The sequence below is a fragment of the Indicator indicator genome, chromosome 13 (genome assembly GCF_027791375.1).
Source record: "Indicator indicator isolate 239-I01 chromosome 13, UM_Iind_1.1, whole genome shotgun sequence".
In the NCBI taxonomy this organism is placed as follows: domain Eukaryota; kingdom Metazoa; phylum Chordata; class Aves; order Piciformes; family Indicatoridae; genus Indicator; species Indicator indicator.
Genome location: NC_072022.1, coordinates 7,807,481 through 7,823,563, shown reverse-complemented (window position 1 = coordinate 7,823,563; position 16,083 = coordinate 7,807,481). Strand labels below are relative to the sequence as shown.

At 37.5% G+C, this 16,083-nt stretch overlaps 1 protein-coding gene across 1 annotated transcript in view; it reads left to right on the top strand.

The window, feature by feature from the left end:
• The window catches only part of OPA1 (OPA1 mitochondrial dynamin like GTPase), a 66,191-nt gene that overhangs the window by 4,026 nt on the left and 46,082 nt on the right, over positions 1 to 16,083 (top strand). Inside the window, exons 3-8 of the mRNA XM_054386188.1 lie at positions 45 to 141; positions 1,311 to 1,418; positions 2,572 to 2,625; positions 3,706 to 3,773; positions 8,865 to 8,975; positions 13,640 to 13,693. Coding sequence (XP_054242163.1) covers positions 45 to 141; positions 1,311 to 1,418; positions 2,572 to 2,625; positions 3,706 to 3,773; positions 8,865 to 8,975; positions 13,640 to 13,693 — 492 coding nt within the window. The remainder of the gene's footprint in view (positions 1 to 44; positions 142 to 1,310; positions 1,419 to 2,571; positions 2,626 to 3,705; positions 3,774 to 8,864; positions 8,976 to 13,639; positions 13,694 to 16,083) is intronic.

Sequence of the window (16,083 nt, the reverse complement as noted above, 5' to 3'; positions counted from 1 at the left end):
CTTCTTCTGTTTCTCCTGTTTGTTTTTCCTTGTTTTTGCATTAGACATATGATCAGTGGAAGGACATGATGCCAGATCTTGATGAATATAAGTGGATTGTTCCTGACTTCTTTTGGGAGCTTGATGAACATATTGACTTCGGTATCACAAAAGCTAAAATGTTACTTTAATCCAGAGACTTCATTATAAGGGCTTAGGTCCTCAGTGCTTCTCTCCAGTAGTATCTTCAGAGCTGTACTCTGAGTGAACTTGTATTAGCAGAGTTTGGTGTGTGTCTTACCAAGGTCTTTGTGTTGGTGTTTTGTAGGAAGAAATGAAGCACTGTTTAGCATTGATACTCCATAATTCATCCTTTCACTTGAGAATGTGCTTGGTCCTTTCCTGTGGCCATATGATTCCATTGTTGAAAGGAGAGTTGCATCATGAGATTTGTACAGGTTTTCATAGTATCATGTGCCAAAGTTTTTTCTTTCTATATGAATGACATTTAAGAGTAAAAAATATACATATTTTACCTATGTATGAGTAAAAGATCAACTGAAAATGTGGAATAGTGAGCCTACCTATGTATAAAATTATCTTGAAAATACAGAAGAAATGGAAAAATATAGATTATGTTTTCTGGTTACAGTATGGATTTTGCACATTTTCAAATGAAAGGTAGAAATCTAAAGCCCAACTAGTTAGTTCTTGTATGTGCAAGGTATTAAGGTGGTGGCCTTTTCAGTTGTGGGGTTTCTTTTTAAGTTCTGAAGATTTTACTCCATGAATGAGCATTGCATAGCTTAAAGCAGAGGCTGAATAAGAGAGACAAATATTTTGTTTCTAATGAACACTACATTTTATTTTAAAGCTAATAAGTTCAGCTTTTTCTAAAGGGTTACAAAACTGGCTTATTTATGAACTTGAAAGAAAGATCTTTTCTTTAAAGGTCCAAGAGATGTGCATAGTAAATGTCATGTAATTTTAAACTAGGCTCTAGAAAGTGCATGAAATGTGGTGAAATGCAGCAATAAGTTTTAGACAGTACAGCACTCGAGGCAGCCAATTTATCAGAGAGTTCAAAGTCTGAAAAAAAAGCAATTGGTTTCTCAGATGTGATAATCTTTCCCAACTCCAGCAGGGGGAGGTACATGTGAAAAAGAAAATTTTCCCATTCTTTATTAAAAAAAAAAAAAAAGCAGGAAAGAAAAGAAAAATCCAAATCCTGAAACAGTTGCTGATTGTTTTTCAGCCTAAAACATTTTTGTTCACAGAAATAACAGGAAAAAAACAACTCTGCTCATTATTTGTTGTACTGTTTTTCCTAGAAAAGCTTATCAAAGCCCTTCCTGATGCAGATGACCTTGCCAAACTTCTGCCTGACTTTGACAAGATTGGAGAGAGCTTCGCATCCCTGAAAGGATTTTTTTCTCCTGGTGAGAACAATTTTTCAGCTTAGTTTTAATTTTGGAAACATAAGCAATTACAAAATGAGGTTACAGGTGTGTCCTTAGGCATTAAAAGAAAGTGGATCCTGAAAATGCCTTTTCACTGAGTATCTCATCTGAAAGTGTGATGGACACAGGTAAGTGTCATCTATTTTTAAAAGCAAGAATTCTAGTAGCAAGTACAGAGAACCAAAACGTGATTCTGAATAGAAAAATTCTTCTACAACTCTAAACAAAGTGATTGAGAGCTAAATTCCTTCAGTGAGTCATAGAAGCTGAACATATCCAGCTGGGATTTGGAGAAGGTGAGAGCAGCACTGGCCAGTATCACAGTCAGTGGTGGTTCTTAATGCTGCAAACATGAAGTAAGAGATTCATAATGAAGGTCTTTATTTTCCTTCTGGACAGAGCTCCAGAAGGACTGGCTTCAAGGTTTAGCTTAGGTAGGGGCTGAGTTTCAAAGGAGTAGCTGGGAGTTCGAAATCCTTCACAGCAGACAAGGGGTTGGTTTGTCAATTCAGTGTGTCCAGGTGGTAGTAGTAGGCTTCATAGTTTTAAGTTTTTGAGAGACTGAAATAGAACATTTCTGATCAGTGGGCTTTTTAGAACTAAAAATGATGGATTTAATCATTGTCTCTAACGTGTTAATCAGCACAGCTCAAAACCTCACCCAGGCATTCCTGTAATAAAGTACAAGATTATTCCTATTACCTATCTTAATAACTATCAAACCACATACATTTGTATTCATGAGGTGTTACATTGCTCTGAGTGGTTTTGAAAATATTTCTGTATCCATGTGTGTAAGCAGTGTGTTTTCAGTTTTATAAAACACTGTCAGTGGCAGAGCTGGTATATTAAGGTATATTAATCTTAGAAACTCAGCAGGCACCCAAGTAGGAATCAAGTTCAACACAGTGACAAGTAGATTACAAACTCCTATGTATTTTGGCTGTTTAAAGGTGTGGTGGTTTTGACTGGTATTGTGAGGTGTCCCCCTAGTATTTGTTATACTCATAGGGGCGTAATTGCCATTTATAATTGTGTGATCCCCCAATGAGACAGAGATTCCTCATCTTTATTTTGCATTTTGGTTTGTATTTATAATTTGTATTTCCCCTCTTCTGCTGATTTTTCACAGGTTACAATTTGGTTAGTGAAGTCATAGGAGCTTCTGATCTACTTCTGTTGTTAGGTGTGTAAAAGCCCTTTTTACTGCCCTTAACCTGCCTCTTTAAAGCCAACTGTTGAAACACTGCTAAGAGGAGTGAATGTCAACATAAATACAGCTATTCACAGCAATTAGATGTTGAATTACAAATCACAGAATGTTAGGGGTTGGAAGGGACCTTGAAAGAACATCCAGGCCAACTCCCCTGCCAGGGCAGGATCTCCTAGGGTAGGTCACAGAGGAACACATCCAGGCAGATTTTGAATGTCTCCAGAGAAGGAGACTCCACAACCTCTCTGGGTAGCCTGTTCCAGAGTTTTGTCATCCTAACAGTGAAAAAGTCTTTCCTTATGTTCACATGGAACCTCCTCTGTTCCAGCTTCCACCCATTGCCCCTTGTCCCAGCATTGGACATCTCTGAGCAGAGCCTGGTTCCATCCTTTAAATACTCTCCCTTCACATCTTTATAAACATGAATGAGGTCTCACCCCTCAGGCTCCTCTTCTCCAAGCTCCTTCTGCCTTTCTTTCAGGGAGATGTTCCACTCCCTCCAGAATCTTTGATTCTGCAGTGGACTCTTGCAAACAGTTCCCTGTACTTCTCGAACTGAGTGGCCAAAATACTTTCCAATGATGTAAAAACAGTTAGATCCTCCCCTAAAAAGATAATAGATGAACAGTTGTTATTCTCAGCCACAGTCCTTAGAAGATGCTTTTAATTTCGAGCGTTTTCCAGAAGGCTGTTTTGAAACCTATGTCTTTACAACAGGAATTTATTTTCTTTCCTCATTACAGTAATACCAATGGAATTTGTATTATTCTTTTATGTTTATCAGAAATAGTTAACTTCAAAATATTTTCAGAACTTTGATATTCCAACTGAAGCTGCCTTGTCATGTAACTAATCTCAGACTAGATATAAAATTTTCAGCTGAGTTTTAAACTGAATTTCTTTTTCAGTTTCTTAAGGTGAATAATTTTTGATAGGAACATCAAAGGTCATTGAGTTAATAATTCATAAGTGTGGAAACTAATTTTATAGTCGATGTAGCTGGAGAATTTTTAAGTTTGCCTGCTATAAAGGGTTTCTGTAATTACATCCTAGGTTCTCCAGGAGAAACAGCATTCAGAGCTACTGACCAGGGATATGACAATGACAAGCAGTTCAAGAAGGTAATTACTCTCTTGCAAATCTAAAATTGTCTTGATGACAGGTAATTGTTGTTTATTTTTGCTACAAGTGCTTCAGTAGCTAGTGGCAGATGTTTTTGAAGTAGCTTGAATAGAATTTTTCAGTGAGAATCAATAGCTTGAGTATCCATTATTGTTTTTAATATATAAAGAGTAAAGTGACATGAACATTTTTATATAAGGAAATACCAGGCAGACATAAAAAAATTCAGGAATTGCACTCTTCAGGAAATTGGTTTGTAGGGAGAATATAATTTTAGGTGTTCTGTGTGCATTTGCAATTTTTCAGGGCATGTTCTCAGTGGCACTTGAGCTTATTACTGAAGTTGATTTAGGTTTTATATAGAAGCATTTCTGCTTGCAACTTCATTTCTGTTGATGTTTTTCACAGTTGTGATTCTTAAGGTTTTCTGCCTTAATATTTGTTTCTTACAGCAGTCTGTCTTTTTACTTCCTTTGTTTAGATAAAGCATATGTAACATTTTGGATACCACCTTCTGGAAAGAAATGTTACTGTGTTTTGACAACTGAAAGTTTTAGCATTTTTTATTAATTTTGATTAATTATTTAATTTTTATTAATTGAGGAAGGTGAAGTTTAGTTTCTTTTGCTTTCATGAATAGTAGGTCTTACTTCTCTTTAAATTCCTAGGTTGTAATGTTGCTCATTCTTTAAAGGCTTTTTGGTTTTCCTGTGTGTATTTTTAAAACTTCTTTAAAAGCTGGAAGGAAACCAACATATTTTGGGGAATTTGTCAATTATTGTTAATTTATTTCAACAACTGGAAGTGTCTGAACTATAACTGAAGCTTTTGCCTACAAGACGTTTCTGTATATGCAGGCATGTATACATTTATTCTACATTAATTCTGCACAGCAATATATAGTGAAGCCTGTGCAAAGCTCACTTTCTGATAACAGTGATGAGAATCGAAGGAGCTTTTTGTTTCCCCTGTTGCTGTATTTTCTTTTGAGTGATTGCTTTGCACAGGTTTCACATTTAAAACATAAAAAACATTTTACTATTGATTTGTGAAGAAGTGGCCATCTTAGTGTATTGTCTTTGATAACTAAATTAACTGAGATTTTTACTGGAAACCAGTAGTATCACTAAGTCTGCTTCTATTTGGATGCAGTGACAACTGCATTTAAAGGTTGCCAACCAAACTTGTGGTATGGAAAATGTCCTGCTTCTATTAAATCAGCATGATTAGAAAATTTAGTTGGCTGTACTCATTTTTATTCCAATTGTATCCAATATGTTAGGCTGAGAAACTGTTGGCTTGCTAATTAATGTGATCAATATCATTAGCAATATATTTTAGTCATAATAGTACAAACAAGGCACATATGAATACTTACCAAAGTATAATCAGTTTGTTGCCAAGCAAAATTGCTCTTCTCAAGACAATAGGCTGAGTGGCCTTTTTTCATTCAATGCTTTCTGTTGGCAGCCAATACTAGTTTAAGAATTGTGATTGTATGGATGCATAGTCCTGTAGAGTGGCATTAGATATATCTGATGGATTGGGTTTCTTTGTTTTACTGTGGGAAGATGAGCTGACTAGTAAAGGAGTCTAGGAATTCTCATTTGGAGGAACATTCTGTGGACCTGTTACTGGGCGCAGTCCTTGGACAAGTCTCTCAAAGCTTCTTGTAGAGTGACTGAGAAACCAGCCTAGTTTGCAAGATGACTTTGGGAGAGCACATGTTGTCCCCAACACCAAATCAGGCTGTACTGCTTCTTGCCAGCTAATGTGTTCATTTCATAGTCTCTCATGTAATGCAAAAGGTACCATTTTTTTTTTAAAGATAATTAAACTAAAATTTAGTGGAATGTTTAGATAAGCAGTTGAACTAAATGGGGTTTAAATCTGTTTTTACTTGGATTAAATAAGGAATTTTGTTGTTGGAGAAAAAGAAGACAGTTATAAAAGCTAGAGTGTAATAAAGCATTTTCATGTATTATATATGTGGGACTAGTTCAGATATTTGCACTTGAAATGTCAGTGTTAACTTGTTAGACAATTATCTTGCACTATTGTCTGTCTCCCAAAACACTCCCTGGAGTTTCCGCTTCCTGTTAAAGCAAACAAATTCCAAAGCTCAGCCTCATTTTTAAAGAACGTTCACTGTGATAAAGCAGGCTTGAAAAATGTGACTGAGGTATTGGTTTGGGGTATAGAAGTCAGATAAATAATTCAAAGCCAAGCACACAGGACTTTCTCTGCCTTTGGTACTTCAGTAAATTCTCATGCCTTGAAGAACCTTTCAAGGATTTATCAGTGTGTGGACTGCACAGGGCTGCCTTCAGCTGATATAAGAAGCAGCAGGGTTCTACTGCAGCTACTGCTGGCAAGTGGAGAAAAGGCTTTAGTAAGGAATATCACTTGACTTGGATTTATTTTTACTTTTTTTCTAAACATTCTCATTTTTTTTTTCTTCCAAGTTGCACAGTAAAGTTGCCAGAATTTTCTGTTTTCTATTCATAACACCATTATATTCCCAACTTAATTCCTAGATTCGTGTTATAAGTACTCTGGCTAAAAACTGTGACACTCAAAATTGTTAGCAATTGATTTGGGCTTTGGTTGCTTGTGAAAACTGGACACAGACTCTTCAGTGGTGATGTTTTACATTGGGGAGATAGCTGAAATACAGCATAGTAACTTTTAATGTCCAGTAATGGCAAGTTTTTAAAAGCACATACAGTATAAATGTCAAAATTTGTTTTACCTTTTCTTTTATTGTGCACCCAGACTCTCCTGGTAACTTTACAGAGCTTGTGCCACTGTGTTTGTCAACCAGTGTTACTCTCCTTTACATTGTTTCTTTGATAATGAAAATAAGAGTATAGTGTTTGTAAATAACTTGAGTTTTGAAATTCCAGCAGTTGATCAATGTTGATTTTTTTTTTTTTTTTCCCCCAGATAAAGTTCTTTACATACAGTTTTACACTGGAATTATTTAGGTTTTTCAGAGATGAAAAATAGTGTCCAGTGGCCTAAAGATGTAAACATTTTAGTTTGTATCTTGGTTCATACCAGCCAGGATATTATCATAGCATTATTAGGGTTGGAAGAGACCTCAAGGATCATCCAGTTCCAACCCCCCTGCCGTGGGAAAGGACACCTCACTAGATCAGGTTGCTGAGAGCCACATCCAGCCTGGCTTTAGAAACCTGCAGGGATGAGGCTTCTACCACCTCCCTGGGCAACGTGTTCCAGTGTCTCACCACCCTCATGGTGAAGAATTTCTTCCTAATGTCTAATCTAAATCTTCCCTCCTCTAGCTTGGATCCATTTCCCCTAGTCCTATCACTACCTGACACCCTAAAAAGTCCCTCCCCAGCTTTCTTGTACCCCCCTTAAGATGCTGGAAGGCCACAATAAGGTCTCCTTGGAGCCTTCTCTTCTCCAGACTGAACAACCCCAACTCTCTCAGTCTGTCTCCATAGGAGAGGTGCTCCAACCCTCTGAGCATCCTCGTGGCCCTTCTCTGGAAGGGCCTCTTGTGTAAAGGAACTGCACATTAAAGAGATTTGGGGGCTTCAGACATTTGTTACAATTTCTGTTGAAATGCTGGAGGCCCTTCATGGCATGTTTGATTTGGTGATTTTTCTTGTATTTTCTTGACCCATAGCATGTTTAAAGAGTTTGTGTCAGGCCCTCCTGAGGATTTCCTTGTTTGTAAAATATTACCACTGTTTCTCTAATACAAAGTATAGCCATGAGGCTCTCTCTCCTTGCTGCTGTGTAGAAATTAAATCTTGTTTTGCCTGAGTTCTTGGCATAGCTCTAATGCATTTACTAGTCTGGCAATATATAAATTTATTAAATCCTAAAAGGGTTTAGTAAAATCCAAATATGAAGATTTTTTTCTCTTCTTGAAACATTAAACAAGTTACTATTTGGCAAATGTTTATGTTAGGTCATTTGATTGTATCTCTTCTTTTATCCATTCTCTCCTGTGTTGTTTATCCTTATGTGTACATGCCTGTGTGTGTGTTTCATGAAAAAAAAATGTATAAGTTGATGGTAGATGTCTTGAATTCTTACATCGAAGTTCTGTTTCAGGCTTTGTTTTGATTCCTGAAAAGCATTTGTGATTTTAATTTCACTGAATGATTTCTTAGAAGATGAAGCATTTGTGATTTTAATTTCACTGAATGATTTCTTAGAAGATGGAATATTTTTATAGAGAGCTTTATATAAATACTTCTTATCCACATTCTCTGAAATAAATTGTGCATATAGATACTACATACCTAAAGATACTATGTCACACTAGATGTGCTGACATAGCGTCTTCAAACCAATTTTGAAAGATGGCTTTACCATTTCAAGATTACTTGATGTGGAGGGAGAAGAGAACTCAGCTTGGTGGATATGCTGAAAAAGTAGAGCAATAAACATCAAGTTGCAGAGATTTTGAACGGATCAGGAAGGTTTATGGATTTGAACTCCAGTGTGGTACAAAAGTGGAGAGGCTTTTTCCTTCTTTATGCTCTAGAAACTGTTTTGCTTCTCATAATTTGAAGAAGTTCAGTAGCAGGCAAAATTATCTACCTAGAAACTGCCTGCATGGCTGGGAATAAGAACAAAATGAGAAGCTGTACTGACAAAGTTTGGTCTCTTTGCTGTTGTGCACAACTTTGCATTGAATATCCCAAACTCTTTTTAAATATATGCATGGTTAAGTTGTGGAAAATGGCAGCTACTTCTGGGAATACTGAGTGAAATTAAATCCTGAAACTTTTGAGAATATTTTAAAGCCAGGCTGGTGGTTGGTTTTGAGGTTTTGTTTAAGATGCAGGTGCTTAGTTAAAGCCAAATGTAATTATAAAGTGTAACTACATGTGTATTGTTTTGTTCTCCCTGGATTTGCACAATGTTTTTGCTGTCTATATCCATTCCCAGCTAGCTAGCAATTAATCTTGCTAATGAAATTTCAGTTTTGTTTGAACTGACCCATTCATACCTGTTTTTCATCTCTTTGTCGTGCCCTTTGGTTTAACTTTGTTCTCCTTACACCCCCAATTTTTCCTCTCCTTTCTATTGTAAACTGATGGCAGGGCCTGCTTGGTGAACTCATTCTGTTACAACAACAAATCCAGCAGCATGAAGAGGAGGCACGCAGAGCTACTGGCCAGTATAACATGGGGTCTTCCCAGCAGAAGAGAAAGGTGATGGCTTAAGGGACAATATGTACTGTAATCACACTAATCAAATGTTTCAGCCTTCTTCATTTGAGCCGGAGAAATCTAACTAATTAAATCACAGGCCTGAATAATTCTTGCAGCCAACTTCACTAGAGGTGTGAAGTCCTGTTTCAGTTTAACCAAGCCGAGTTTAAAACAGGAGGTTAGAAGCAGAACAGATGATTTGTGCCTCTTTGAAAGTGTATTTTCTCTGTCTCTATAAACTGTTGATTAAAGTTATGTATTGAAAACACATTTAAGGAAGCCAAGTCTGTCTCTGCTGGTGCTTGCTTATGGTAGCTCTGTCTTGTAAAGAGTGTAGCTACTAACAGGCAGTTTATCTCTGGGAACAATTTTCCTGCTTTGTACTGTTACCAATCTGAAAAGGACAGCAGCTTTCAGAAACAGTTTTGCACAGGCAATCAAATGTTACAGTGTCTGGTGTCTATTCATCAGAGGTGGCTCCTTTGATTTTCCTTGTAAAGCACCGTTTATACTGATGTGCTCTGGTGATTGAACGTCTGCATATAATTTTACTTAAGGTCAAATCATTTTATTCATCATTATATGGCTGAGATTAATTAGAGATGCAATTTAGACAGACAAAATATCCTGAATTTGTTACAACCCACAATTCTTAACCATACTGCTTTGTTGGCTGCTTCTGTGTCCCCCCCCCCCCCAAATTTTCCTGATTACTTGTATTTTTAAACAACTTTGGAATTGAGCACTGAATAGAGAACTTGAGGATCTTCTGTACATTTGAAGATACCTCCCATAGAAGGAGGAACACAAGAAATGTGAATTAAACTTGTAGACATAGTTGCATAGCTGCAATTGTCATGTTCTTTGGCAGCAGAGGAAACTACAGTAGCATTTTAAACTTCAATATTTTACTTTCTTGCCATGCCACCTTTTTGTTTTAGAGTTATAAACCCTGGCCATTCTATAAATTGATCATTTTCTTTTAATTAAGAAAAAAAATGTGGTAAAAGGTTTTTTGGTTTGGGTGGGTTTTTTGTTCATAGTTCATTTTTCAAATTTAATTTATTAATATTCTGTCTGGATTTTAAATAACACTGATAAAAGTCTGTCATCAGTAATGAGTCTAGGTGTTAGTGTAAGAAAATGCAACAGAAATGCAATTATTTGCTATTTTATCTCAGTATATGTTCTGCAAATGTTAATTTCCTTCCAGATGTATATTTCAGTAGAAGAGTCAAGATGTCTTCAATGGTCTAAATATCTCTAATTGTTCAGTTACTCTTCTTTTTAATAAATATAATGCCTTCAGCCTCTGTCAAATTGTGTACAGTATGGAGCATGGAATAGTAGCTTAAGGTTTATAATAGTATCAAGATGTAAAAATTTCTGGAAAGACAATGCAATATTTGACATATATAAATGTATCAGCCTCATAAAGGCAGTCAGGAAAAAAAATGAGCTTGATATTACATTTGTTTCTGATTGGAACTCTACCTTGTTAGTACCTTCTGAGAACTAATTCCACAATCCCCAAGCCCTGTGAAAGGGCTGTCTTTGCAGTGTTGTCCTGTCCTTCAGGGCAGGTGCTCTCTATTTTCTGAATGTTGAAAGTCAAACTTGCCTTCACATAAACCAAGTTTTAATTGAACATTCTGTGATACCTTTGTATGAGGATATAACTTAAATATTTTACTTATCGAGCCAAATTCTCCTTTGGAAGCAGAAATCACTACTGTCACTGCATGCCCTTTTGACAGGGCATAACTAATCTTGTTTATTTTTTAACTGTCTTGGTTTGCTTGCCTCTCTACTAGAGAACATAGAATTCATAGATTTATAGAATAGTTTAGGTTGGAAGACATGTTAAGATCACCTGCTTCCACCCCCCTGCCATGGGCAGGGACACCTTCTGCTAGACCAGGCTGCTCAAGGCTTCATCCAATCTGGCCTTGAACACCCTCAGGGAGGAGGCATCCACAACCTCCCTGTGCAACCTGTTCTAGTGTCTCACCACACTCACTGTAAAGAATTTCTTTTTAATATCCAGACTACATCTCCCCTCCTCAAGTTTACAGCCATTCCCTCTCATCCTACTGCCACAAGCCCTCATAAAAAGTCCCCTCCATGCTTTCTTGTAGGCCCCCTTCACGGATTGGAAGGCCACTTCCATTCTGGGAAGTTATGTTGCCCAATCTGCTTGTACATGTTCTATTTTGATTACATTACTCAATATTAAATCTAGTTCAGGTATAAGTAATAGTGAGAAACATCTCAGAATCAGGAGAATATTTTAAACAAAAATGTGATTATTACCTATAGAATTGTTTGTTTGTCAGCCTTTTGGTAAATATTTGGCAGTATAATTTATTAGTCTTGGCTGCTCCTTACAAGTCTGGGACTTGGTGTTTTCATTTATGTTAGTGGAAATCATTGTAGTTCTGTAGATGATCAGTGTTGTAGTCTGGTTAGAGAATATACAGAACCAGTTAACTGCTTTCAAAGGCACTGAGTTCTTGGAGGCACGTGCTTATTTTACACAGTGTGTGACAAAGGGTGTTGGAAAGCATCCACTGTGCAGAATTACTAAGTGTTAGGAGCTTCTGGCAATCATAGTAAATGGGTATCTGCATCTTTGTCTGCAGGAACCCCTGATTAAAAATGGCCCTACGGTTTTCTTTTCTCATTAACTCTGTAGTGGAAATGGGCAAAGAAGGAATCTTGATGTCCAAACTGTGCTGAAATGGATTAAAGAAATATTGATGTGTCTATACTGAGAGGTTTCAGTAGCTGATTTTTAATTTACTTTTGTCTGAGTAGAAATCATAGATCAGCACCATGACTATTAGGAGTTGTTACAATAGTTTTAGGTTTTATCTGCAACTTACTTTTTAGCAATATTATGCATTATGTGTTCAAACTGCTGTATGTACTAACATGCAGAGCACCAAATGCTGAAGCATACACAGAAGTCCAGACCTGTTTGTTATTTTTAATGTAACTAACCTAATTGTCTGTGTTAGAATTGATCATCTAGGGCTAGATAATTTTTTCCTTTCCACCTTGCAACATGTGAGCAGTTCCATGTTGCAACCATGAGCAGTATTTTTGCTTACTGTACTTAATGTAAGAGTACTGTTGATAACAAACAGTGCTCATGTGGTTGGAGGTGATCTATCTGTAAGTGTGTGCTTCGAAGTTGCATCAAGGCCCCAAAAGTACTTTCAGGAACAGCTTCCTCAGGAGCAGAGTGGGAGAATGTTAACTGCTTTGCAAATCTGTAGCACACAGAAACACTTTGTTTTCCTTTCCTTTATGTTCTTGCTGCTTCTGACTCTCCACAGCATTCTCTTTGCCATTCCATTTTTATTTTCCCTTTAAAGGGTGTATATGTAATGTTTATTTACATATACTGCCTTGTGGCTACATGCATCCAGCTGTCTGCTAAACTAACCCTGCTTCTCATGCACTTTTGCTATAACTGAATTAATTAAAAGAAAATCAGTTTACATCACTTTATTTTGCACTTGAGGAGTAATTGGCTATAAATGGAAGTGTCATCTTGGATTGCTTTCTGTAAAGTGCAAGTAGAATCCTGTATGTTACAGGCTGAACAGCTAAATAATATCAACCACTAAATAACTGGAGGTTTTTTTTCTTGTTTAATCTGTAACAACTGCTGTGAAATTACAGTAACTACATTGATTTGTGTCCAAATGACAGCTGTGTTCTGCATGTTAGTTAATGTGCTTCTGGTATAAAGTTAATTTGAATTGTAAATGTCATATGAGCTTTATTTAAATATTGGAATTTCCTTATATAATTCTTGCAGTAATCGTTGAGATTATATATTTAAAAAAAATACTATTTCATCAGTCAGTTGTTAGATTTTTATCTTGTTTGTTTTTAGATAACATGAATTTGTATTGCATCATTTATGCTTTTATCTTTGTGTTATTAGAAAGGGATTGTTTTGAACAACTGTTTATTACATCTTGATGAACCTATATTTTAAGAATATTTGATTGAGAATGGCTCTGATTGCCTGACCTTATTACTTTTATGCCTTGAACTTCAAAATGTTTTGTATTAGATTATCCTAATTTTTAATGTAAATTAAACACTTCAAAAATAATCCTTCAAGACTGTTCTGGCTAACTACAATTTATGAAGTTGTGAATGCATGCTTAGGATTTTAACTCTCAAAAGCAAATATGAAATTAGAGAGTCAAAAATAGTGAATACTCACCTGAAAGGAGTTTCTGTAGCAAGCAGGTCCCATTAAGATGATTCTCATTCAGGAAATGAACCTATGAGATCCCAAGAGTTTGAACACTAAACTTGCATTCAGGAGAGGGGCCGAAAAACACTAAGCACCTTAGTTTTGTTTTTTTTCCCTTAATCCCACTTTCTTGGCATTAAGTCTTGAAGGATTAGTTCTTGCATTTGCATGTCCTGTAACTCAGATAATTCTTTCTATGTAAACCTCCTGTTGCAGATGAAACTTTCCATCAGTGTCAAATCTCAGATGCTAATTGAAGAATCCTACTTGCCTTGAAATGCATGTCGGTTTTTCATGTGGAATGCAGCTTTCAGTTTGTGCTTTGGTTACTTGCAGTGGATAGACTAAACGGTGTATTAGTAGCCATGATTATTTTCCTTTGTAGGTTTCTGACAAAGAGAAGATTGATCAACTTCAAGAAGAACTGTTACGTACTCAGGTAACTACTGAATTACTGATGGCTTAGTTGTAGATTTAGCACAGTCTCACAGTATATCAGAGGTTGGAAGGGACCTCAAGAGATCATCAGGTCCAACCCCCCTGCCAGAGCAGGATCACTTAGGGTAGTCTGCACAGGATTGCATCCAGGTGGGTTTGGAAAGTCTCCAGAGAAGGAGACTCCACAACCCCCCTGGGCAGCCTGCTCCAGTGCTCTGTCACCCTGCTCCAGTGCTCTGTCACCCTGCTCCAGGGCTCTGTCACCCTGCTCCAGGGCTCTGTCACCCTGCTCCAGGGCTCTGTCACCCTGCTCCAGTGCTCTGTCACCCTGCTCCAGTGCTCTGTCACCCTCACTGTAAAGAAGTTTCTCCTCATGTTGAGGTGAGATCTTCTATGTTCAAGTTTGAACCCACTGTTCCTTGTCTTATCACTGTGAACCACCCAAAAGAGCCTGGCCCCCTCCACTTGACCCCCACCCCTCAGATATTTATAGACATTGATGAGATCCCCTCTCAGTCTTCTCTTCTCCAGACTAAATAGCCCCAGGGCTCTCAGTCTCTCTTCAGAGAGGAGATGCTCAAGTCCCCTAATCCTCTAGCTAGCCGAAAGCACACCTGAAATATCAGATATTTGGTAAAAATGCAGTGGTTTTTTTTCAGTCTTTGAGTTTATCCATACAGAGTTGACACCAAAGCTCAGTGTAATCATACTTTCCCGGGATTGGAAGAGACCTCAAAAGATCATCCAGTCCAACCCTCCTGCCAGGGCAGGAGCACCTAGAGTAGGTCATACAGAAAAATACCTTCACTGCTATATATTCCTGAAATGTCAAGTTAGCTCAAGAGTGGTATATGAACACAGTGGTGATATTCCAGTTTACTTATTAAGGGATTATATATTTGATCCCTGAAACTTGGAATTGTCATTTCCAGTAAAGTGAAGAAGCTTTTAAGTAAATTCGTCCAAAGAGGGAAAAATAGACATCATATGGGATATGTGGGGTGAGACAGTCAGGTGACAGTACAGTGGCATTTATGTGAACTAAAGTATCCTTGTGTGTGTGTGTCTTCCATTAAGAAAAAACACTGTAGTGACAGTGTTAAGAGTTGTATATAAGCCATGCAGTATTAATCAAAACCTTTGTGAAGTGGTAAGCTGTTCTTTCAATTAAAGCTGTTTCTATGATTGAGCTATTTGGTGCAAAAATTGCTATGAGTAGTGTAAAAGCTTTTTCTCTAAAATTGATGGTCTCTATTACTCAGCCAGTCCTGTAACCTTTTATATATTTCACAGAATGGTTCAGGCCAGAAGGGACCTCCAAAGGTCATCCAGTCTGACCTCCCCGCAGTCAGCAGGGACATCCCCAACTAGATCAGGCTGCCCAGGGCCTCATGGAGCCTCACCTTGAATATCTCCAGGGAAGGGACCTCAGTCACCTCCCTGGGCAACCTGTACCAGTGTTCCACCACCCTCATAGTAAAGAACTTGTTTCTAATATCCAATCTAAATCTGCTCTTCTCCAGTTTAAAGCCATTGGCCCTCGTCCTGTCCTGCAGGCCTTTGCAAACAGTCTCTCCCCATCCTTCCTGTAGCTCCCTTCAGGTACTGGAAGGTTGTTATTAGGTCTCCCCAAACCCTTTTCTTCTCCAGGCTGAACACCCCCAGCTCCTTCAGCCTGTCCTCTTAGCAGAGGTGCTCCAACCCCCTGATCATTCTCGTGGCCCTCCTCTGGACCTGCTCCATTAGGTCCATGTTCTTCCTATACTGAGGGCTCTGGACCTGTACACAGTACTCCAGGTCCAGGTCTGCTAATTTTGAATGCATTATTACTTATCTCTTTTATAACAGCTTGGAATTTGATTTGTTCTTTAAAGTACACCCAGGCCAAATACATTTCCACACCATAGAAAACAATTTTCAGAACAGGTATCAAAATATATTCTCATCTTGTCTTCAGAGGGCTATCATAAATCTAAACAGGACTAAACTGGTACAGCTGTTTCTTGAATTGAGGTTCTATGCTGAAGAAGGGGTCTAAACTGGCCTTGAAAATTGACATTTAAGCCCTGTGATCTTTTTGATTGAACAGCCAGTTCCCAATGGGACTAATTTCTGCCTGACTGCATATATGTAGCTCCTTTGAAAGTGATGCTTCTTTAAGATGCTTAGAGATTCATTGTGTATTCTCCCATTTGAAAGTTGTGGTCTTATTAAAACATTTGAAGCTAAGGTGTTGTGTGGCTGAATCAAAGAGTCTCTCTTGATGGTCATGTATTTTTAATGTACTCTAGCAATCACAAAGGTTTCTCTATTTTTTTTTTAAAGACTTGCTTGAAGGATAACACATTTTTCATAGATAAAACTTTGCTGCTGTGAGTGTTCTAGTTCTGC